General features: G+C 40.6%; 1 protein-coding gene across 1 annotated transcript in view; it reads left to right on the top strand.

Annotated features, from left to right (window-relative positions):
• Positions 1-26,491, top strand: part of IQCK (IQ motif containing K) — a 126,486-nt gene that overhangs the window by 30,807 nt on the left and 69,188 nt on the right. Inside the window, exon 4 of the mRNA XM_033962950.1 lies at positions 7,250-7,347. Coding sequence (XP_033818841.1) covers positions 7,250-7,347 — 98 coding nt within the window. The remainder of the gene's footprint in view (positions 1-7,249; positions 7,348-26,491) is intronic.

Raw genomic sequence — 26,491 nt, 5'->3', positions numbered from 1 at the left:
TATCATTTTCGTCGCCCTCCTCTGGACCGCCTCAAGTCTTCTTGAAAAAGAGGGGATGGATATGTTAGAGAATATTGTGATCACTTTGTAGTTTTTTTATCCTTTTTGCTGATTATGGGGGTTTGGTTATGTTGAATGAATAAAAAGGAACTTAGGAAAAAAGAAAGAAAAAAAAAGTGACATATAATTATTAGATGCATATAAATATATTAATTATACAATTATAAGAAGATTGTAAAAGGGACTGGGAAAGAAAACTAATGACTTTCTTCTTTTTCTTTGACTTTCTGTTATTTCAAGATTGGTGTAAAGTAATTGAATTATTTGGGTTATGGTCTGGGAGTTTTTTCATTTGTGCAGCCTGTATATGCGTTTCGAAGTTTACAGTTATGTTTTGGGTGGGGAGAGAGGGTAGAGGAGGGATGGAATGGGTTTGGGAGGCTAATGGGAGGGATATTTGGGTATATTGGTTTAAGGAAAAGGAATATAAGTTAGTAGTGAAGTGGATATTCTTAAATATTATATTTGATTCTTGTAATGGCTTTTAAAATCTTTTCACTAAATGTTAATGGTCTCAACCATCCAATCAAGAGGAAAAAAGCACTATTATATCTTAAGCAGCAGAATGCTGATGTTTGTTTTCTGCAAGAGACTCACCTATCTGGAGTAGAATCCATGAAGTTATCTGGTAATTGGGTGAAACAATGTTTTTATGCACCTGCGACAAGGAAAAAGGCAAGAGTAGCAATCTTAGTTAATAAAAAGTGTTCTGCGGTTTTTACTATGATTGATGCAAATCCTCTGGGAAGATGGTTGCATGTTGACATGAGCATGGGCAATACTACTGTGGCGTTGTTCAATGTATATGCCCCTAATTTGAATCAAATTGAATTCTTTAAATCTCTACAACAATTAGTTTTACCACTGGCTACCACTAATTTAGTGGTGGCAGGGGATTTCAATGCTGTTATGGATCCGTTATTGGATAAAAAACCTAATAGGATTATGAAATCACTAGGGTTAGATAATTTTGTACAATCTTGTAATTTAAAAGATATATGGCGTATTCTTCATTTTAATGATCGGGAATTTTCATTTTGTTCACATGTTCATAAATCTTTCTCTAGAATTGATTGTTTTTGTTACTGATCAATTGATACAGCAAGTTACACAAGCTTCCATAGATCCAATAATATTATAAGATCATGGAGGTGTGTGGATAGACTTAAACCTGGTAGATCATGATAAATCTAAACCTGTTTGGAGATTTGATAATGCATTGCTTGCAGATTCTAAATTTTGTGAAGATTTTAGGTCAAAATTGATGAATATTTTTTGCTTAATAATTCGGAGGAAATTTCTGTTGAAATTTTATGGGATGCTTTTAAAGCAACCATGAGAGGACAAATTATTTAATTCTCTGTGTATAATAGGAAACAGTTAAGAAAGCAATTTGTTGCTCTAGAAAAAGAAATTCAAGGATTAGAATTAAAATTGATTGGAAAATGGGAGCAATCTACATTTCAAGATTTATTAAAATCAAAATGTAAATATAACAAGATTTCCTCTAGATTAGTAAGGAAAGATATTTTTTCTAAGCAAGCATTGTATTATGGTAGTTCAAATAAGGCGGGAAAATTATTAGCAAATTATTTAAAGGCAAAGAAAGGAAAAGATATGTGTAATTAAGGATGAGTTGGGCAACTCTCATTCTCAGATTGGAAGTATATTAAAACAATTTCTGAATTATTATAAAACCCTTTATTCTTCTGAGTCTTATTTAGAAAAAGAAAAAGATGGATTGGAATTTTTAAGTTTAATTGAAGGGCCTAAAGTTCCTGATCATATAAAAAGAAGTTTAGAAGAGCCTATATCACTAAAAGAGTTACAAACAGCATTGAGGTCCCTTAGAGTTGGGACCGCTCCAGGTGGTGATGGATTTACAGTAGAATTTTATAAATCAAATTACCCTTTTATCTTATTTATTAAAATTATATCAGACTCAACTAAGTAAAGGTTGTATTTCAGGCACTATGGCAGAGTCTTTAACTGTCGTTTTACCAAAGCCAAATAGAGATCCTACATTGGTTTCAAATTACAGGCCTATTTCTTTAATAAATGTAGATGGTAAATTATTAGCTAAAATTTTAGCCTTGCGTTTAGCTAAAGCTCTTCCTCATCAAACAGGTTTTGTTGCTCAAAGACACTCTTCTAATAATACTAGATTGGCATTCCATATGTTATATCTAACAAAAAAAAATTGATGACCCGGCTTTTTCTGTATCCTTAGATGCTGAGAAAGCCTTTGATCGTGTAGAATGGAATTTCATGTATCAAGCTATGAAGTGGTTTGGTATTGGACCCGGATTTATACAAATGATTCAAGCACTGTATAACTCACCTGTTGCTCGTTTATATATAAATAATAATTTTTCTGATTGTTTTAAATTGCAAAGGGGAGTTAGACAGGGTTGTCCCTTATCTCCTTTACTTTTTGATATAGTACTTGAACCCTTGTTATTAGCTATTCGACAGGTGAAGGACATACAGGGTATTCCATGTTCTGGAGTTGAATATAAGGTATCTGCATATGCAGATGATATATTTCTTCATTTGAGAAATCCGGAAACAACCATTCCATGTTTACTTGAAGTGATTGATACATTTGGGAAATTCTCAGGATATAAAATAAATTGGACTAAATCAGAAGTTCTTCCTTTGAATGTACATTGTACAAAGGGGTTATTTGATTCTTTCCCTTTTATTTAGAAGGAGGATGGAATAAAATATTTAGGTATTTGGTTAAAAAATACAATTGAAGAGACAGTGAAAGTAAATGAAAAGTTTTTATTACAAAAAGTAACAGAGTTATGTGAGCAATGGAATCCTTTGCATTTATCTTGGTGGGGAAGAGTTCAAACTATTAAAATGATGATTTTGCCTGTAGTTTGTTACCAAATGGGTATGATACCAGTGTTTTTTTCAGGGGTCTTTTTATAAAAAATTAAATAGTATCCTGGTCAAATTTATTTGGCTGAGTAAAATTGCAAGAATTGCTCTAGTGTCTTTACAATTAAGGAGGGTGGGGTAAATTTCCCCAACTTTTATAGATATCACCAATCCTATATTATGCGCCAAGGTATGTATTGGGTCCTCCCAGAGCTTTTGGAACAGCTTCCGGACTGGTTATGGATTGAAAGATCGCTCATGTTTCCACTTAGACTTGGTCTTCTTCTTAGTATCAAAATACCTAGAATACGTAAAGATAATAGAATATTAATGGATACTTGGAAAACTATAAGATTTGTTGATAAATTTACTCCTGTTCCTATTGGAAAATCTACACATCAAACTATTTGGGTAAACTCTAAGATTCAATTGTCTGGAAAGATTGGATTAAAGCAGATATAAATTCCTTAAATGATGTTATTTCTTCTAATGGTAAGCTGCTTGATTTTTCACAATTGCAACATAAATATGGTCTTGATAAAAAACAAAGTTATAAATGGTTGCAATTGAAGCAGGCTATTCAGGCAGGGTTCTCTGAATGGAAATCTCTAAATAATCAATTTAGTTTAGAATTCCTATGTTTTCAGGCAGACTTTCTGGGACACCAGGCCGCACAGTGGTATGGACTTAGGGATATTTGAAGCATTGAGATTAAGCATCAGATTAATGCGTCTCAATGGCCACGTATTTGGTCTTAGAGAATGAAATGTACAGTGTCTGCATCTATGAGGCAAACATGGTTTTTCCTGTTGCATAGAGCATTCTGGACCCCTGTTCATTTACAAAAATTGGATTGCTCTAAGTATAATAGATGTTGGCATTGTCATATTGAAATTGGAACTTTAGATCATCTATTATTTCATTGTCCATTCATTAAGGCCTTTTGGTATTCAATTTGGGACCAAGTTAATCTTATGATGGAAAATCATGTGGCACTATCTTATGATACGGTTTTATTTGGAATGAGTATGAGGGCTAAGTGTCAAATTTCTGCTGCTAACAATAAGCTTTTGATGATCCTTACGGGAGTGGCTATCCAACAGATAACATATAATTGGAAGAATTGTTCTAGATTAAATTATAGTTTCTGGTGGAATTCCGTATGCCATTTATATAAAACTAGTCTTTAAGCCCGTTACATTAATGGGTGCTAGAAAGCAGCCCCCTTTCCCTCTCCCCCTCCAGTTCCTCCCTAACTGTCTCTCCTTGGCCCCCCTTCTGTCTTCCTCCATAAGCAAAACGATCTGCCTCCCAGCACATCCCTTCCCCCGAAGCAGCCCCCTTTCCCTCTACCCCTCCAATTCCTCCCTGACAGTGTCTCCGTGGCCCTCCTTCTGTCTCCCCTCCCAAGCAAAGCTGTCTGCCTCCCAACACACCCCTCCCCCCCAAAGCAGTCCCCTTTCCCTCTACCCCTCCAATTCCTCCCTGACTGTCTCTCCGTGGCCCCCCATTTTGTCTCCCCCCAAGCAAAGCTATGTACCTCCCAGCACACCCCTCCCCCAAAGCAGACCTCTTTCCCTCTGCCCCTCCAGTTCCTCCCTGACTGTGTCTCCGTGGCCCCCTTCTGTCTCCCCCCCCAAGCAAAGCTGTCTGCCTCCAAGCACACCCCTCCCCAAAGCACTTTCCCTCTCCCGCTCCAATTCCTCCCTGTCTCTCTGTGGCCCCCCTTCTGTCTCTCCCCCCCCAAGCAAAGCTGTCTGCCTCCAAGCACACCCCTTCCCCAAAGCAGGCCCCTTTCCAGCTCCAGTTCCTCCCTGTCTCTCCGTGGCCCCCCTTCTGTCTCCCCCCCCAAGCAAAGCACCCCCCCTCCAAGCACACCCCTCCCCTAAAGCAGGCCCCTTTCTCTCTTCCGCTCCAGTTCCTCCCTGTCTCTTCGTGGCCCACCCGATTTTCTCTTCTCGCGGTCTGGCCAGCTCCCCTAGTCCCTTGCCGTCGCTGCCACCCCCTTCCCTTCCCGCGGTCGACAAACCTCTTGGCTCCAGCAGTGGCCGCAGCACTGTAAACATGCTGCTTCGCGGCCTCTACTGCCCCGATTTGCTCTGCCGCGTATCTGATGATGTCATCAGGGACACGGAAGAGCAATTCAAGGCAGTAGAGGCCGCGAAGCAGCATGTTTACAGTGCTGCGGCCACTGCTGGAGCCAAGAGGTTTGTCGACCGCGGGAAGGGAAGAGGGTGGCGGCGGCGGCAAGGGACTAAAGTAGCCAGCCAGACCGTGAGAAGAGAAAATTGGGTGGGAGGCTCAACGGGGATTGGGGGGGAGGGGCGAAGACGACGACGAAGACGAACTGAGTCCTTGCTTTCTCCCTAGCTCCCAGTGCCCTACCGGTCTGTACACCGCGATCTGGAGAGCAGGGAGTCCAACGCTGGCGGTTGGAAAGCAATGCGAAGCAGTACTGGGAAGCAGTAAGGCTGGGGACTCGTGCATGCGCACTCCTGCAAAGCCAAGGACATACATCTCACAGATCAGGGATTTCAGATCATGCAGGTCTGAGTGCGCATGCGCGGCTAGCGTTTTATTATATTAGATGGAAAGATTGCTTGCAGTACAAAATGGTTATTTTAATAAGTTTAAGGATGTATTGGGGCCATTAATAAGATATTATAATGATTAATGATTACTTGTTTCTTTTCCTTATGGGATATTAATGGAAGAAGGGGGGGAGGGTGGGTTAAGATACTTTAATATTAAAAATTGGATATTATTATTGTATATTTTAACATATGGGATATAAAATGAAATAGGGCGGAGGGGGAATAAAGCTCATTTTAATAATTATTGAAATATTCAAGTGATGTGATATTTTATTGTTGAAATTTTTATACACTTGATGTTGAAAATAAAATGAATAAAGATTAAAAAAAAAAAAAAAGACATTTTGTCCTATATAGTACCCCTCTAATTATACCCTTCAATCCCCTTTTCCTTCAGGAACTTATCCAACCCCTTTTTGAAACCCAAAATCATACTCTGCTCTACCACCTCCTCTGGAAGCGCATTCCAGGTATCCACCACCCTCTGTGTGAAGAAGAACTTCCTAGCATTTGTTCTGAATCTGTCTCCCTTCAATTTTCTTGAGTGCCCTCTTGTTTTTGTTTCACCCACCAGTCTGAAGAATCTGTCCCTCTCTACCTTCTCTATACCCTTTATAATCTTGTAGGTTTCTATCATGTCTCCTCTAAGTCTCCGTTTTTCCAGGGAAAAGAGCCTCAGTTTCTCCAGCTTCTCAGCATATGGCACGTTTTCCATGCCCTTTATCATCTTTGTTGCTCTTCTCTGGGCTCTCTCGAGTGTCGCCATATCCTTCTTAAGGTATGGCGACCAGTATTGAATGCAGTATTCCAGATGCGGGCGCACCATTGCCCGATATAGCGGCAGGATAACTTCTTTGGTTCTGGTAGTGATTCCTTTTTTGATAATGCCCAACATTCTGTTCGCCTTCTTTGAGGCCGCTGCGCATTGTGCCCCTGGCTTCATTGTTTTGACCACCAAAACCCCCAGGTTCCTTTCTAGGTTGCTTTTCCCCAATACCATTCCCCCCATCTTGTAGTTGTACGTCGAGTTTCCTTTCCCTATATGCAAAGATTGTTATTGAATGGGTGGGGGGTAGATAACTTCTAAACTGGATTATTGTAGAATATTATGTGTTGTGTCTAAGTTAAAAATGTTTTTATTTGCTGAAACACTTATTATAAGTTTTAAAAATGAATAAAGAGAATTCTTTGTGTCATATATATAAAATGGAAAGAACATTAGCCACGCAGAAAGGGAATTTTAGTAAATTTCAGGATATTTGGGGGCCATTAGCAGATTATTGTAATGAGTAGATAACATTTTTTTCCCTTAATAGTACAATTGCAAATGAGGGGGTGGGGATGGGGGGTATCTGATCTTTTATTAAATGTTTAGATTAGTAGGAAAAATATATTATATGATAAACGTGATTGCATATGTTATGGTAGGGGTGAGAGGGAGGGGGTTAAATTTCATTAATCTAAGTTGATTATGATAGAAATTCAAGTGATATTTCCAAGTTCAAATGTTATTTCCTGATGCACTTGTTGTAAGTTGTAAAAATGAAAAAAAAATTTAAAAAAATATATATGAATAAAGATTAAAAAAAAAAGAAGTCTCTGTTTTTCTCAAAATGTTTAAAATTACAAGTAACTGTTAATCAGTTATAGTATTCATAAGTTCCTACTGCATGTTCAGCAAGATGTTTTTTTGGGTTTTTTTGCAGGTTACCCTAGAGAATATTTAGAAACCTACATTTTCCCATTTCTTCTGCCAGCTCTGGCAGAAATGCTGCATGAGGCAGAAAAGGAAAAGTGTTTTGAGGTCAGTTTCTTTGGTTTAATTTTAAAAAATATCTTTATTAGCAAACGGGCAAAATGCACAAAGGTTTCATTTCTTTAATTCTTTATAAGCTTCTGTACCCCTTACCTGCTTTTCTAACTAGCAATGTGATTTTGATAAAACCTAACAAAACCCCTCTTTTATTTTATCTGATCCACTGAAACAATTTATAATTTAGATAAAGTAGATCTTGGTCTGAATTCTAATGGGTACTTATCAATATGGACCACTTGTATCAGATGGTAACATTAAGGGCTCCTTTTACGAAGCTGCGTTAGCGGTTTAACACGCGTAATAGCGCACGCTAAATTGCTGGCTGCACTAGCCGCTACCGCCTCCTCTTGAGCAGGCAGTAGTTTTTTGGCTAGCGCAGGGGTTAGCACGCGCTAAAAAGTTGTGTGCGATAAAGCCGCTAAAGTGGCTTCATAAAAGGAACCCTTAATGTTACCATTAAATAGTTCTAGAAATTTACTATTAAATGGAAAAAATGGCTTGATACAAAGGGATCTACAACAATTGGTAGGATGAAAATTGTCTTCTTACCAATTGTCTTGTCTCCCATTACGCCTATATGTTAACTATGGCCCTCTTTTATTAAGCTGCAGTAGAGGTTTCTACCATAGCTTAGTAAAAATTTTTTTTTGGGGGGTATGTGATTAGGTGACAGGACAAAAGCGCACAGGACTTCAGCGCGCTGACATTGCAGCGCCGACAATTCGGGACAAGATACCAGCGCACCGCCTAAAAAGTGACTTTTAAAGAGCTCCGACTGTTCGCGCTGCCGTTGGGGGGGGGGTGCAACCCTCCCCCCTCACATTATAGAGAAAACTTAACTTTTTCCTAAAAAATCGGGAAAAAGTTAAGTTTACTCTATAATGAAGGGTTCCAACTCCCCCACGGCAGCGCGAAGAGTATGAAGTAAACTGAGGGGCTCTCACTCATACCCTGCATCGGAGCTCTTTAAAAGTCACTTTTTAGGCGGCGAGCTTGTGTCTTGCGACGAATTGTCGGCGCTGAAGTCTCGCGCGCGAATGACCATGAACCATGTGATTATCCACTGTGGGAACTGAAAGAGCAGTCTCCGTATGACTGATTTACCTGCATCATTTCAAATTCATTATGATATGTGCTATAAGCCTGCATTAGTAGATTTTTGTTTGAAGAATTACATATGGAATCTTTGGCTTAATGTTTATCAAAATATATAAATTCCTGTTAAACCTGTGCATTAGAATTTCATTTTCTTGGCATTAGCTAGACAGCATTGATTGTTCCATCTAATGACAAAGCTTTGGATAAAAGCTACTAGGTTTAAACTGTATGAAGAATTGTGTCTCATTCATTTTTGCCATTGTCTTTGACCTTTTAGCTGTTGCTTACAGGCTTAAAGTGAACTAAAATATGCTTCCTTCCTAAACTGCATGAGTTAGTTAAGGAAACCGCATTCATTCACTTTTGAAGATCCTAGTTTAAATGAGAGGTCTATTTGTAAGTCCTGGAAATATGTCTTTTGTTTAAATTTGGATCTTAGCCTGCTGTTAGCATTTTCAGAATGGCAATGCAGCTGTGTTATTCTTTCCAGTCCACTAAATTAAAAACAAAACAGAATCCACCCAAATCTCTGTGATAGTTGTATGTAAAATATATAATAATTTTTGGATTCTCTGGGCCAAATGTACACAGTTTTTCCTATTAACATAGAGGATTACTTTATAAGCCATTTTTGCACTTAAATGCTGACATGCATGTAAATGGCTTCTTATAAAATTAGGTTACACCTGAAAGTATGTCCAATGCAAGCTGGTGGGTACGCCAAAATGCTGGGCACTAAGGGGTAAATTCTATATATGGTGCCTAAAAACTTGGGGCTCCTTTTACAAAGCCACGCTAGCGGTTTTATCGCACGCACCGGATTAGTGCACGCTAGCCGGAAATCTACCACCTGCTCAAAAGGAGGCGATAGCGGCTAGTGCATGCGGCAATCCAGCGTGCACTATTCCTCACGTTAAGACCCTAGCATGGCTTTGTAAAAGGAGCCCTTGATGTCGAAAAAACACTATTCTATAAAGCAGTGTCTCAGACTTTTTTAGCTCTGGCATATTAAATGGAGCAAATGATTTTCATGGCACATTATAATTGAAATGATAAAATTCAAAACCACACAAAAAATTAAATTCGAGAGTTATTTTTTTAAAGTTCTTTAATCTATTTATGGGTAATTGTAACAGTAGTGAAACTAAGGGCATCTTTCACTAAGCTGCATTAGGGCATTAACGCGCAGAATAGCGTGCGCTACCATGCCACACACGCTAGATGCTAACGCCAGCATTAAGTTGGCATTAGTTCTAGCCGCATAGCGTGTGATAATATCCTGCGTGCACTAAAACATCTAGTGCACCTTAGTAAAAGGAGCCCTAAAGTAGATAGAATAGAATTTCTAATCAATGCGATGGATGTGCTTGTTTTTGAGTGCAAATTAACTCAAAATGCAGCTCAATAGTCGACAAGCAAATAGGCATTTCATCATCCACCGTCTGCAGTCGTTCTCTTTTTCTCAATTTAATATTTGTCAGAGCTGAAAATCCAAGTTTGAAAAGATAAGAAGATCCAAACGGTAAAAAGCCTTGTTTGCTTTATTGCTCAATTTAGGATAACTATAGCATAAAAAATAAAAATAAAATTACTTGCCATTAGTTTTCAGGGGCCAATGACATCAAAGAATGATGCTTATCTGGGCAGTTGTATCCTTACATACACAGACGCTCATAACATTGACAGAATCTTGCATACGCAACATATATGCCTTCTATTCTAGTATATACTTAAGAAAGGAATTTTTAAAAAAAAATTCTTTATTCTTTTTTACAACAAGTGCATCAGGAAATAACATTTGAACTTGAAAACATCACTTGATTTTCTATCATTACCAACTTAGATTAATGATATTTAATCCCTCCTTCCCATCCCTACCATATCATATGCAATCATATATATCATATAATATATTATTTTCTGCTAATCTAAACATTTAATAAAGATTAGAAATCCCCCCTCCCCCCTCATTTGCAATTGTACTATTAAGGGAAAAATGTTATCTACTCATTACAATAATCTATTAATGGCCCCCCCAAACATCCTGAAATTTACTAAAATTTCCTTTCTGTATGGCTAACATTCTTTCCATTTTATATATATGACACAAAGAATTCCACCAGAAACTAGTTTAATCTACTCCAATTTTTAAAAATAAATCTCTCGTGGTACACCCAGAATCTCTTCAGGGCACATCCCTATGCCATGGCATACAGTTTGAGAGACACTCTTATAAAACATGCTTAAAGTTAGGCTCGCTTTATAGAATAGCACTTATATCTGGGAACTATGCTTAATTTTAGGTGCAGACATTTGCACCAACAAAAAAAAGGTGCAAATGTCCAAGCCTAAATTTAGGTGCAGATGCCCTTATTCTGTAACTACGCACATAGCTTACTACTAGTACTACTTATTTCTATAGCGCTGCAAGGGATATACAGTGCTGTACATCAAACATAGAATAGACAGTCCCTGCTTGAAAGAGCTTACAATCTGGTTATGACAAGCAAACTGGACAAAAAGGTGCATCTATACACAGTGATGAGATGGGGAATCACAGAGAACGCAAGACAAATGGGTGCTAGAAGATAGGTTGGAGTTAGGAATTGAAAGCAGCTTCAGAGAAGTGGGCTTTGAGCATGGATTTGAATATTGCCAGAGACGGAGCTTGACTTACTGAGTCAGGCAGTTTGTTCCAGGCTTACAGTGCAGCAGAGTTGAAGGGACGGAATCTGGAGTTGGCTGTAGAGGAGAATGGTACAGAAAAGAGAGACTTACCCAATGCGCGGAGTTCCCGGGGAGGAGTATAAGAAGAGAAGAGAGATACTGAGGAGCTGTGGAATGAATACACTTGTAGGTCAGTAAGAGGAGCTTAACTTAAAGGAACACCCCCGATCTACCCATGACCCGCCCATTTCCACACACCCTTTTTTGACTCACGCTTACATTTTTCATGTAGCTTGTAATTAATTCTAGTTAGTGCCAATAATTGCTTGTTGAAATGCCAATTATAGAAACTAATTAACTTGTTATTCAATTAAATTGCACATGCAATTATAGAAACTAATTAACTTGTTATTCAGTTAAATTGCACAGGCACCCAAATTTACACATGCAATTTTCAGCGCTTTTTATAGGACTAGGAGGTAGATGTGAATTTGATAACAGCATCTGGGGAGCCCAGATTCCATTATAGAATACTATCATAAGTTGGCATTTAAGTGCACCCACTTAAGCAATGTCTATAGTAGGTATAAATGCATGCACCTAAATTTGCACTTTAGCATATAAATGACACTCTTCTGCAACATGCATGGAGATACCTATGATCCAACCATATTATAAATGCCCCTTGCATTTGTGTGCTATGCAATTGGCTTGCTAAGATTATAGAATACTGTTTAGCACCAAACTAGCACTTATGAATCAGTACTCTATACTCTGAGGCCTTGATTCTATAAACGGCACCTAAATCACGCCTAACGCTGAGCGTGAAATAGTTGTCCAAACTAAGTGGATAATGAGCCATTTAATAGTCTTAATGAGTGATAATTGGCACTTAGGCATCCAAAGGATGTGGACATCACTTTGTAGACGCGTTCATAATTTCATTGATGTCCATTTGTAAAACTAGCACCTAACTCAATAGGCGTGGGCATAGAATGGGCATGGTCTGGGTGAGTCTTCAATATAGACATCCTTTGATTCATTTACATAACGTTGAGCAACCTAAGACGTCCATCTCATGCCTACATTGTAGGCAAATGAAAACCAGGTCTACTTTTGAGCTTAGTTTGGGCTTCAAATAGATCTGAGTTCTATGGATGGAACTTAGACACTGTTTGGACGTCCTTAATGCAATCTGCAGATTGTCCACAAAAATAGAAGGTTTTGCATGCAATATATCTGTTTTGATGTGCCCTGTTTTTGTGGTGCCTTAATAAATGTATTTTGAGCTTAATAAGGCAAAAATTAAAACCCAGAGATCTATTTGACAGATTGTATTAACGACGTCCAAACTGTGCCTAAGTTCCGTCAATAGAACTCAGGTCTATTTGAAGCCCAAACTATGCTGAAAAAGTAGACTTCCTTTACAATGCCTTTAGGACCTAGTTTTATAATTGCTATGCAACTTGTTAGCTCATTGTGTAGCACACTAGTTAAACCTACAGCCTTCTACCCTAATGTTGCTTGTTCGAATCCCATTCACTCTCTCTGATGGAAGAGAAATAAATAAAAGCATTAAACAGATCAACTCCCAGTATCACAATTACAGATCCAACTTCCAGTATCACAATTATATTGAAAAACACCATAAAATCGCCATTCTAATAACATCATGGTAGGGCAGATACGGAATTGTTGTGAGAGAGTTATGTTTAGAAAATTACTTAAAACACAGTTATTTGTTGATGCTTTCTTTTAGACATATCTTTTTTTTTTGGTAAACCTGATAAACTGTTTATGATCTACAGATACACTATTAATCTGCATTTATGATATGCTATTAATTTTTACCCATGACTCTTAAGCTTTGGTTTTATCCAAAGTTGTGTTAGTATTTTTTAGCTATGAATTTTAAGGCTTGTCTGTATGTTTATTTTATTATGTTCTTAAAATTATGTATGTACATTCTGTTAACCGTTTAGCTGTAAATGGTATAGAAATTTTTAAAATAAAAATAAAAAAATAAAAAAATATTATAACATTAAGGACATTGTTTGGATGTTTAACTCTCACCTAAAACTTGATTCTCTAAAGAACGCCTAAAAATGTAGACGTCTAAACAGTGCTGAGCATTGCTGAGCACGATTCTACAAAGGATGCCTATCTTAGACATCTAACAGTGCCTAACTGTAGACAAGTTTTGTAGCATCAGGGCTGAGTGCACAAATGACACTTATATTCAGGTTCTTATGTTGTAGAATGAGGGAGTAGGTGTTCTTAGGGCTGGAGTCTGGGCAGAGTCATGATTTACCTACATATTTTATAAAATACACATAATTGTGTGCATTGTATGTGCATATAAGGTCTGTACAAAAAGTTCCAGGACAGTTTGAAATGTATGCCAATGGGAAGTTTTTTTGAGATGTGCGAGGCCAGTGGTCTCAAACTTGCGGCCCACCAGGTACTATTTTGAGGCCCTCAGTATGTTACCATTGTTCTGGAATGTTGCCCGCCTCACTGATCTCACGCAAGCACTTTCCTGCATCTTTACGTGATTGTGAGGTGGAGTCGAGAGGACAATTGCGTACAGACACAGGAAAGTGCTTGCGTGAATTTACAGGAGTGAGGCAGGCAATGTTCCAGAACTTATGGTGCCCATTGGAGGCAGTGCAGCTTGTGTATGTGTACGTAATCTCGTGAACTCTCGTGAAATTCGGCACCTTTCATGGTGGTGACTGCTTGATGTAAGATGGCAGTTGTGTCAGGTGCTGGAGGAGGTGAGAGCTGAAGACGGTTGCAGACGCGACCACCAGACGCTTAAGGCACAAGTTTTCCAGGCACAAGTTGGATATTGATTCTCCCCTCTACAAAAAAGCCTAGAGGACTACACCAAAATCTTGTCTCTTGCAATTTTGCACCAAAATCTTGTCTCACAATTTTGCATGAGGTAAAATTCTTTATAGTTTATAAATCTTTCCTTAATTGCTTCTGATAATATCAGTTATACACAGCTGAAAGCAGTGCAACACGCAGAAAGTGGAAAAACTATCGAAACTTCACTTTCTGCATGTTACACTGCTTTCAGCTGTGTATAGCTAAAATTATCAGAAGCAATTAAGGAAAGATTTATAAATTATAACAAGTTTTACCTCATGCAAAATTGTCATTTCTTTAATAAGACATTAACTATTTTTTCTGTGGCCCTCCAAGTACCTACAAATCCAAAATGTGGCCCTGCAAAGGGTTTGAGTTTGAAACCGCTGCGCTTGGCGGTGTTGAATAGCTTGAAACCTCCCAAGTAACCTCCTTTTTTTCCATTTGTTGATATTTGTTTTTTTTATCTGAGCTACCGCAGGTTTTGTGAGTGTGTTTTCATGATCAGCTATTTTTCATCATGTGCAACCTCAAGCGTGAAATTCTGTTTTAAATTGGGTAAGACTGTTACAGACACTTATGAAGTGTTGAAAGTGACTTATGGGGAACATTTCATGAGTCGTGGAAGGTGTTTTGAATGGTAGTCACGCTTCAAAAGTGGTCATAAATCAGTGGAAAACAATTTGTGAACTGGAAGACCATCAATGTCAACTGATGATAATCATGTTGATCAAGTGAGGGCTCCTGTGTACGCTAATCGTCGATTAATTAGAGAATTGGAAGAAGAATGCAGCATCTCCATTGGTTCATGCCATGACATTCTAATAGAGGGAGCAGTCATGGTTCCTGCTAGAGAATGACACGGTGACAAAATTCATCACCATTCCCCTCCCTGCGAATAACCGCAGGAAACCATCTTCATGTCATTCTTTAAGGAGAAAGGGAAGAATCAGAGTATGAATGGCCACAACCACTGACCCACAAGCTTTGCTTTGAAGAATACTGGTGTAGAAGGATTGAAGTTGAGATAGACACTACAGAATGACAGTCTCTGGTATGCAGAGCAGATGTTGTGATGTCATAATGCCTCATTCCACCAGTGCCTAAGAGCCAATCACATCAGTGATGTCACAACGGCTTCATTATCCTTGGCTCACATAAGAATCAGAATATGAATGGCCACAACCACTGACCCACAAGCTTGCTGGTGTAGAAGGACTGAGGTTGAAATAGACACTAGAAAATGACATGGGATTATTTCCCACGGTTATCCGCGGGGACGGGAACGGTGATGAATTTTGTTACCGTGTCATTCTCTAGTTCCTGCATCACGACAATGCACCCGCTCACGTCGCCATCAAAATTTGCAAATTTTGCACAAAAAACGTGATGACAGTTCTTCCCCAGCCACTTTACTCTCCTGACTTGGCCTCTTCTGACTTCTTTGTGTTTCCTAAACTTAAATCCACGCTGAAAGGAAAGAAATTTAACACCATTGAAGACATAAAGCAAAATTCGACAAAGCAACTTGGTGATTCCTGAAAATGCATTTAAGGACTGTTTCCAGAAATGGAAGCGACGTTGGGAAAAGTGTATATGTAGGGAAGGGAAGTACTTTGAAAGGGACCCAACGAATAAGTTGTAAGAGTGTTTAATAGATTTTTATAAAATCAGTCCTTGAAAACTTTTTGAACAGACCTTGTACATGTCTGTGCCTTCAATCTAGAACAGAACGGAGATTGTGTTGATTTGCTCTAAATGGAGGCACTCCTTGAGACAGCTCATTTGCGAAATGTGAATTCATGTCGGAGTTCCTTTCAGACTGCTAACTAAGATAAGTTATTGATGGCATTAAGTTGCACTGTTTACAAGTGAAAATAAGGATTAACTGATGAGGAGGCTTGCTACAATAAACTCGAACTTCAGATGAAATATATTGTTCGAGTGTAGCCGCTGAGGTCATTGTTGAAATATGTTAAAATCTGCTGTTGAGAAGAATACTACTATATGATTTGAATATAAGAGTGTAGCTATTTTATTTGGTACAACAATGAGAGCAAGAGTCAAATTTCATCACATAATAACAAACTTTTATTCATATTGACTGGAGTAGCAATTCAACAAATAACATACAATTGGAAAAATTATGACAGATTAAGTTATAACTTTTGGTGGAATTCGGTATGCCATATATATAAAATGGAGCGCACAATAGCAACACAGAAAGGTTACTTTGGTAAATTTCAGAAGATTTGGAGACCATTAACAGATTTTTGTAATGATTAATAACATTTTCCCATAATAAGAGATTTGTTAAGTGGGGATGGGGGTGAGTATGATTTTATTCATCTCATAATATGTATGAATTAATTAATACATTTTGATGTATTAGGTTAGATTTTCTGAAATAGGTAGGGAGGAATTGGGGGGGTTTCTATTTTATTTACATTTGTCATATATTAAATGTATTACATAATATTTAAATCATTATAAAATATGAATATAAGTATGATATATTGTACTTAAAGTGTTCATGAAGAAAATCAAGTGTGTATTTATAAGATTATATGAATTTTTCTGATACACTTGTTGTAATATACAAAACTGAATAAAGAAATTAAAAAAAAAAAAAAAGAGTGTAGCTATTCACGAGATTTTATTGTGCCTTCAATCTAGGTACAATTTATGCAGTATATTAATAGGTGCCTGTGTTTCTTTATATACTAGGCACAAATAGGCACCTTCCTGCCCTGTTAACCTGTGTGCCTTGTTATAAAATCGCCTTCAAAGTAGGAAATACACTGTAATACATCTAGTTCTTTTTTTATTGACTATGACTTACCAGTAATAATCTTCTACAGACCTGAGCGATGATATCCCGGCTGTTATTAGTTATTTCTGATGTTGCCTACATTTCAGAAAACAATGACTGTCATGCTTTTTTAAAGTCTAGATTGTGTGTACTAATGATAATGCTGAAATGCAGAGTTAGGCTTGCACCTAATAATTATTTTTGATGTCTGGCTGGTTTCAGCAGGTTGTGGTTAAACTAGTAATGTATTTGCTACAGAACTGAACATTTAAAAAGTGGGAGGACACCCATTTATGGCCAGGATTCAAAGGAGGGACTGGGGGGAATGGAAGGCGGGTAGAAAGGGTGTGTATACTGTGATAGATAAGGAATGGGAGAAGGAAGGGAGGGTTGAAAAGTTCCAGAATGTTAAGAATTTTAAAATTTAAATGTAGCATTGTCTAGATTTGTTTTGAAAAAAAACCTGATTTGCATTATATGAAACATCTTCATGGGCATGTGTGACCTCTAATGAGTAATAAAAATGATTTAAAAATAAAATTAACTCAAATTTGAAAAAAAAATATCAAGTTGTAGGACAAAGCTGAATCAGTGAAAGAGGAATGGATCACTGGGGTTATGTTCTCTATAATACTGTGCTCTCAGTGGGGGTGGGGGTGGGGGAAGCCTGGGTTTTAATTTAATTAAAAGATAGAGAATATTGCTGGTGAGCTCTCCATAACACTCTTCTTTTGCCTTTCCAGTATGACTTTTATGTGGTCACCAAATTAGTATCTTTTCCAACATCCCACAGGGGTGGCTCTAATTAAATTAAAGACCAAAACTTCTCTAATTCAAAGTCACACAAGAAAACATGCTTCTTAACTTCATGTTATTTTACTAACTTAGGGGCCCTTTTACTAAACTGCGGCAAAATCTGTGCTTAGTGCATTCTAATGTGGGACTTTGCCGTGTACTAAGCACAGGTTTAATGTGGTATTTTTGTAGGACTTTCTCTCTTTTTTTGCAGGAAATGCGCTAATGGTACTAGATCCTGGTATGTGTCGCATTAGGATAAAAACGTGTATTGAAAAATCTTGCGCTGTAACTATGGCAAATTGTAACCTATAAACTGTATATTATGGGGGCCCATAATCAAAACTTAAACACGTCTTAAAACCTGCCCAAGTCAGCATTTGGACAACCTAAAACACAGGTCATCCAAGTGCCGATAATCAAACTGATTTTTTGGACATGTCGAGAGACTTATTATGCCTCTGAATGCTGTGGTGCACGCAGAGCTGAGAGAGGTGTATCTGGAGGATGGGATGTGGGCAAACCTAGACTTAGGGCTCCTTTTATCAAGCCGCGCTAGCGAGGTTAACGTGTGCAAAGTTTCATCATGCGCTAACCAAAAACTACCGCCTGCTCAAGAGGAAGCGGTTGCGGCTAGCGCGGCCGTCGGTTTAACGCACGCTATTACGCGCATTAAACCGCTAACGCGGCTTGATAAAAGGAGCCCCTAGTCGTCCCACAGGGATAATCGAATATTTTAATAGACATCCTGGACGAAACTTAAATGGTGTGAATTAGATGATGTAAAGTTCCAAAAAGGTATCCAAAGTGACCAGATAACCACCGGTTACTTTGGATATCTTTTTGGCAGAGATAAAGTAAAGACCCACACACACTCCCCCAGTGTTCACTGACCCCCTCACACCCCCACAAAGATCAGAATAAAATGTACATACCTGTCTCCAGAACATCAGCAGCAAAGCCTAGTAGAGCTGCACATGGGTATCTTAAATAGCCTGAGGGGTGCGCTAGTGAACCATAGAGAGGAAAACCCAGGCCTATAAGCCACTCTAACCACTACATTTATGGTGGAACATGTGTGCCCATCAAACCTCCCCAAAACTTTACTCTTCTGCCATTTAGGTGCCACCTGCAGCCATAAGGGCTTTGGGGGTTGTAGACAGGTAGGTATAGTGTCTTTGGGGGGGGGGTCACCATAATCTATAAAGGAGTTCTGATGAGATGTTTATCTGGCACCCTTTTTGTGAAGTTCACAGCAGTGCCCTCTAAGGTGCCCCACTGCTCTGTTGCCAAGTCTGGATGGCCAGTACATTACAAGATTGGCCCCTCCCACATCCAAATGGTCTTGTTCTGGGTATTTGGTACTTGGACAAAATTTTGGTTGAAAATGTGGTATAAAGATAGACATCATGGCGGTCTGGACGAACAATTGTCTGGACTTCCAGATAGATGATTTTCAAAAAATATACACTGTATATTGTAGACATATTTTTCAAAAATGGGTATTTTCCCACTGCCTACTTTGGGTGTCTAGTGCCATTCCCCCAAATCGGACTTAGACATATGTTTTGTCCCTCCACATATATTGTATAGTGTATGTCAAGTTAGGATACAAAATTGTATCGCAAAACTTGTATTGTAACTATGGCAAACTGTAATCTGTTTACTGCATATTATGTATGTTTAACCTGTAACCCATTGTGAGCTCTTTGGGGAAAATGGGATAGGAAACAAATTAAAGAAATAAATAATGTTCCTATTAGCATGTGGTGCCTGCAAAAAAATTGAAGTGGGAACACTTTCTTTCTTCTGTTAGGAGACACAAAGTGCTTCTATGTTAACCCTGCATTATCCAATGAGTGTGAACTAATCTTATTGCTAGATAATGAGGGAATGTCCACTCTCCACGCATGACGTACTCCCTCCAAAAAATATTTAACAATTTGCATGGTAATCCCTGCATTACCACCCTGCTAGCAGGCAAAATACTGTAAAACGGTTGTGGTAGCCTGTTCTTGTGCACTAAACTCGTGTTAAGGGCTTAGGCCCAGATTCTCTAAATGATGCCGATTTTTTAGGCATCCAAACTCAGTAAAAAAATGCCATTGAAGCAATGTTTTTAACTGAGTTTCAAGGTGCCTACCGGCACCTAAAAAAATCAGCACTGGAGTCGTGCTTCTGTGTGGGACTGCGTATGCTCAGAGGCCCTCCATATGTGACCAGAGCTCATCAGGGCTTTCCAAAAACCAGACAAATGCCGGGTTTTGGAAAGTCCATCAAGGAGCTAAGGTGGACAGTCACAACTTAAACCCATTAAGCTAGGCTCGGATAAATAGCTTCTGAAAGTTTTCTTATCTGTAACTGAATAAATGTTTGGCTTTGCAAATGTCTTAATTTTGGAGTGCAGTGGTGGGTGTCTGGGAGATCAAATGATGTTTCAGTGATTAATGCCTCTTGCATGCTAAATGATGTAGGGATTCTGCAAGCTTGCTGCTCAAGGATTCAGGAAACAGTAAACTTAGAACATCAGCACAGATTCCAGTTCATATTTCCATAACCTGCAAGTTGTTCCTGAATGGGTAAAGTCAAGGGCACAGCAGAATGTACTATGAGGTGAATTGTTTCTAAGTTGCATGAAATTCAGGCATATTTTATATTGTACATTCCATGGCACTCACATAGCCAGGAAAGTTGGATTCATCTCAAAATTCCAAGCAACATGGTTCAATCAACCCTTCAAAACTAATTTTTGGACTGTTTAGATGACTTAGATGTAGCACTGGCTGATATTACACAGGAAAACCTGGATTTGATTTCTGAACCTGGCTGCTACTTCTTGAGCTAGCTGCAAAGGTAGCATTCTTAGGGGCTCATAATTAAAAAAAACATGTCCAAAGAGTGGCCTTAATCAGTACTTAATCAAAGCTGGTTTTAGGCTTTCCCCTGCCTCTGAACGCCTAGAGCGAAAAGAGGCGTTTTTGGAGGAGGGGGAAAGGGCAGGAGGTGGGCTGACCTAGACTTAGTCATACAGCAAGTATAACCAAAAGTTTAACGAGGTTGCCCAGTCGGAAATTATACATTTTGACTTAGACCAAGTCAAAACAGGTATAAGTTCTGAATAGGGACTGATGAGCTGATCGCAGCTGCCGCAATCAGCTCAGCAGCCCCGGCAACCTGCCCACCCCCTACCATGATCGCGATCCCAACCCCCCGAACTGCTGCAAATACTGGCAGGAGAGATGCCCAATCTCTTCTGCCGAGGCGCACCCCCGACATCCCCACCCCCCCCCTTGAATACCAGCAGAAGGATCCCAGGCCCTCCTGCCAAGGCGCACCCCTGACACCCCAACACCCCCACCCCCCTCGAATACCGGCAGGAGGGATCTCAGGCCCTCTTGCTGAGGCGCACCCCCAGAACTGCCCCCCCCACAAATACCAGCAGGAAGAATCCCAAGCCCTCCTGCCGAGGCGCACACCCCGCAAACCCCCCGAACTACCAAATGGCCTCCCCCACTACTCAGCCCCCCCTAATCCCAGACACCCTCCTTTGCTTACCTTAACGTTGGCCAGATGGGTGGGTCCCGCCATCCTAAGAATGGCGGGCCTAGGGCCTGATTGACCCATGCGTCTAAGGCCCTGCCCATAGGAGGGGCCTAAGGTGCCTGGACCAATTCCAGTTGGCCCAGCACCTAAGGCCCCTCCTATGGGAAGGGCCTTAGGCACGCGGACCAATCAGGCCTAGGCTTGCCTTTCTGAGGATGGCGGGCCTGCTGGACTGGGGACCCGTCCGTCCGGCCAACATTAAGATAAGCAAGGGGGCGGTGTTCAGTGTTAGGGGGGGATCGGGTAGTGGAGGGGCCATTTGGGGATTCGGGGGGTGCAACTCAACAGGAGGGCTTGGGATCCCTCCTGCCAGTACAGTGGTACCTCGGTTTACGAGTGCACCGGTTTGCAAGTGTTTTGCAAGACGAGCAAAACATTCGCAAAATCGGCGCCTCAGAAACCGAGCGCGCTTCGATTTGCGAGCGCCCCCCCTGCGAACCGGCACACCCCCCCCCCCCCGCCGCCATCGGGCACCCCCCCTCCGCGACCTGAGGTCCCCCCAACCCACCCGAACCCTCTTCTTACTTTTCTGTAGCCTCCGCAGCAGCATCGGCACCAGCATGTCCTGTGCGTGGTGCCGGTGCCTGAAGATCTACTTCCTGTGCAAGGCCTGAGAGTTCACGTCGAACGTGAACTCTCACGTCGAACATGAACTCTCAAGGCCCAGCACAGGAAGCAGATCTTCAGGCACCGGCACCACGCACAGGACATGCTGGTGCTGGTGCCGCTGCAGAGGCTACAGCAAAGTATGAAGAGGGTTCGGGTGGGTTGGGGGGACCTCAGGTCGCAGGGGGGGGGTGCACCCGATGGCGGCGGGGGGGTGCCGGATCGCGGGGGGGGAGGGTGCCGGTTCACCGGGGGGGCCTTCGGGGGGAGCAATGCCGGTTCTCGTGGGGGGGGGGGGAGCAGCGCTGCTGGCCTCGGGGGGGGGGAAGGTGGGGGGGTGGAAACATATCAAAGCAAGTTTCTCTTACTTCCTATGGGGAAACTTGCTTTGATATACGAGCATTTTGGATTACGAGCATGCTCCTGGAACGGATTATGCTCGTAATCCAAGGTACCACTGTATTTGCAGAGGGTGGGCGGTTCCGGGGGTGCGCCTTGGCAGGAGGGCCTGGGTTCCCTCCTGCTGGTATTCGAGGGGGATGGGCGGTTCCGTGGGTGCACCTCAGCAAAAGGGCCTGGGATCCCTCCTGCCGGTATTCAAGGGGGGGGTGGGAGGTGTCGGGGGTGCGCCTCGGCAGGAGGATCTGGGATCCCTTCTGCCAGTATTCGAGGGTTAGTGTTGGAGGTTCGCCTTGGCAGGAAGGCTTGGGTTCCCTCCTGCCGGTATTCAAGGGGGGGGGGGCGGTTTTGGGGGTGCGCCTCGACAGGAGGGATTGGGATCCCTCCTGCCGGTTCAGGGTTTTGTTGGGGGGGGGGGGATTGCGATCGCGGCTGCGATCGTTGTGGTGGGGGGTAGGCTAGTTATAGGATTCTGTAACCGGCATTGTTTTTTGACAGACGCCAGTTACAGAATCCTGCTTTTAGGCAAAGGACTTGACCCTCCTTTGCCTAAAAGGTCTGGATTTAGGCATTTGGGACTTGAGCGATTTTTGGTCGAAAATGTGGTGTAGGGATAGATGAGTGGTAGTCTGGATCAGTAGATTGCTGAACGTGCAGGTAGGCCATTCTCAAAAAAACCCTTAATTTGGATGTTTTTTTTGAGAGTGGACATTTCCCTGCTGCCAACTTCAGCACCTACTGACTTAGGCCAAAAGAGAACTTAGACTTTTTTTAAATTATGACCCTCTTAACTTCCAGGGGCCTGATTTCTCAACCATTGTTTGGAGGTAACACCTAGTGGCAGAGTTTTTTTTAACAATGGGATCTGGAACGGTCCTGTTATGTCCTTATTCCCTTCTCCCTCCCCTTCTCCTTTTAACCATTAGCATCTTATTACCCCCATTACATTTTGTAACTCAGTCCTTTACTAGACACTTATTTCTTATTAGTAACTGTAATAATAGTAATACAGTAATAATGATTCACCAGATTCTTTATTAATGGAAAAACTAGGCCGCAGCTTTGTGTATTATCAAACAACTTTTGATCACAACAAGTGAATAACAAGTAAATAACATTCATACTACCTGCCATTTGATACTACTTTCTGTCCCCACCCCTTTTGCTGGAAAGGGTCAGTGGGAGGATAAGGTCATCACATTTTACCACCCCTCCCCCCATCACATATATCACACTGCTCTGCCTTTCTGTGAGAGCACTGGAGGTCCACAAACATCAGCAAAGGGCCATTCCCACAACTTTGTTGCCCTACTTTTCAGCTCTTCAAAATCAGGGGGCCCTTGTTCTGGCTGATTCATCCTAGGCCCCACATCTCATGCCCCATACCTCGCATCCCACACCCATATAGGGATATCCCTGCCATCAAGCCCAGTATTCTGTTTCCAACAGTGGCCAACTCAGGTCCCAAGTACCTAGTTTCAAGTTTTATTTAATTTTGATTCAGTCGCTTATAAATTCCTAAGTGATATACAAAAGTTAAAAAAGGGAACAGATAATTTAAAACAAACAGGCATAAAAGAATATAACAAAATCTCAATATAATCGAACATGGTGAAACAAAAGGGAAGGAGTAAAACAGATTTTATGCTGCTTAATCTGGGAATATGCAATGGATTTCCCCAAGCCATCTCAATAATGGCCTATGGAAATTATCCAAACCTTTTTTAAACCCTGCTAAGCTAACTGATTTCACCACATTCTCCTGCAGTTAATTCCAGAGTTTAATTATACATTGTGTGAAGAAATATTTTCTCTAGTTTGTTTTAAATCTACTACAAAGTAGCTTCATTGCATGCCCCTAGTCCTTGTATGTTTTGGAAAGAGTAAACAAGCAATTCATATCTACCCTTCCCATTCTGCTCAGTATTTTATAGACCTCTATCATATCACCCCTGAGCCATCTGTTCTCCAAGCTGAAGATCCCTAGCTTTAGTCATTCCTTATAGGGAAGTAGCCCATTCTTTTTATCACCATATTCTACAGTAGAGGGAGCTGAAACCTATCAAAGTAGTGCACAATCAGGTGCAATAAGTATTTTTCTGTCCCTTGAGGGCTCATAATCTAAGTTTGTATCTGAACTCATGGAGGATTAATTGATTTGCTCAAGATTGCAAGAGACCACAGTGGAATTTGAATTGAGATCCCCTGATTGTCTCAGTCTGCTGCTGTAACCTCTAGGCTACTCTTCCACTCCTGTGGGTGCTGAGCCATTGTTACAATAACTGAATTAGGTAAACATAGAAAGGAAGTGGATTGAAATGAGGGGAAAATCTTTGGATAGTTTTGCATGAATGATGATGGTGCTTTAGCCATCTGGCCTGATTTAGCTGGTTCAAAGGAGGAAGAAAAGGAAACTACTTGTACAGGGCCAAAGAGATTGCCTATGTTTAAAATTTGATATACAGCTTTTCAGGCAAAATCAAAGCAGTGTACAATTACAATAGTTTAAAAACTATTTGAAAATAAGTACAAAATCAATCGACTAGTAAAGATGCTGGCTATGGTACCTATTTAAACCCTATTCATAAGTAGGGGCACCTGCTTTTCTTTAGATAATACTAGCACAAGTGGTTGAAAACACAAGGTACATTTCAGGCCTCATCACTTACAGCAGCCCAACCAATAGAATGCATGTACATTATAAAAATGATATAATTTATGCATATAGGGGTCCTTTTACTAAGGCTTGCTAGCCATTTTAGCGCATGCTAAATATTAGTGCATGCTAAACGCTAATGCGTCTATTCTAATCTATGGATGTGTTAGCGTTTGGCGCGCGCTGAAATGGCTAGCGTGCCTTAGTAAAAGGACCCCACAGTTGTGTAATCTTGCCCAGGTTCTGTGCAGACTTAATTTAAGCACTTGCATGCTAGCAATGTAAGCGCCAACAAAACATTACACAGACATTTCCGCTAGTCGATATTCTAAGTCAGTATTTTTCAACCTTTTTACACCTATATACTGGCAGGAATAAAAGAATTATTCTGTGGACCGGCATCAGTCTGTGGACCGGCGGTTGACTGGGCTAAGTCGTGGGCCAGACCCCACCCATCTCTACCCAGTCTCCACCCCAGACCCCGCCCCCATAATAGTACTAATTGTAACACTATTTTTTCCATTCATTTTTCACAGATGCACAATATAATCTTATTAACAACACATAATGGTTAACCACAAAATTAAACTACTCAAAGCACACTGACAGCAAATGTAAATTCTCAAAATTGACCTAATTCAATCACTAAATTCAAAAATAAAATCATTCCCCCCAACCTTTGCCTGCTCCCGCCTGGCCATTTTATGCCGCCCCCAGTATTATCTTCAGGCCGGCTCCCTCTTCCTCACTGATGCAGTGCATAAAGCTGCGGGCAGCAGCTCCTTGTGCGTCCCGTGCCTCATCTGGAAGCCTTCCCTCTGACGTTGCAACGTGAGAGAGAAGGCTTCTGATTCAGGCGCAGGACGCACATAGGAGCCACTGACTATGGCTTTGTGCACTGAAGCAGTGAAGAAGAGGGAGCTGGTTTGAAGATAGCGCCGCATCGATCACACTGTGGACCGGCGGTTGAAGAACATTGTTTTGGGCCTGGTGCACGTGCTAGCCCTGTGGACCGGCAGAAAATTTCTGTGGACCAGCACAGGTCCATGGACCGGTGGTTGAAGAACACTGTTCTAAGTAGTTATTTACGTGCAGTGACTAGAGTACTGCCATTTACACACCTTCTTACTATGTACAACTTCTTAAAGGATTACTCCCACAGGTGTAAAAGTCTTCTCACCTTTGTACATTGTTTTATATTCTGCTGTCTAAAAAATACAGTTCAAAAATCATAAATAGCGCCATTTTAGATAGGTTGTAGAAATATGAATTGGGACAGACAGGTCAGTGCCTCATTTTTCACCTGTATATAGACAGAATCTGCTGACATAGAGCCTGTTCTACAACAGTTTCTCAACTTCTTCAAGCCAAGTACCCCCTAAGTCTAACAAATATCAACCGAGTACCCCCGCCCAGGTTCCGCCCCAGACCCACCCAAGCTTTACCCATAACCCCATCCCCATAATAATAGTACTAATTGTAAACCAATTTATTTCATCCATTTTTCATATACACACACAATATAATCTTATTAATACATAATGGTAACCACAAAATTTTTAAAAAAACAAACCACAAAGCACACTGTATGCAGAGAAAATGTTAATTATCATTTATATTCA

This window comes from Geotrypetes seraphini, chromosome 11 (assembly GCF_902459505.1).
Source record: "Geotrypetes seraphini chromosome 11, aGeoSer1.1, whole genome shotgun sequence".
NCBI lineage: Eukaryota > Metazoa > Chordata > Amphibia > Gymnophiona > Dermophiidae > Geotrypetes > Geotrypetes seraphini.
The sequence above is the reverse complement of the archived record's forward strand: the minus strand, read 5'-3'. Positions and strand labels throughout refer to the sequence as shown.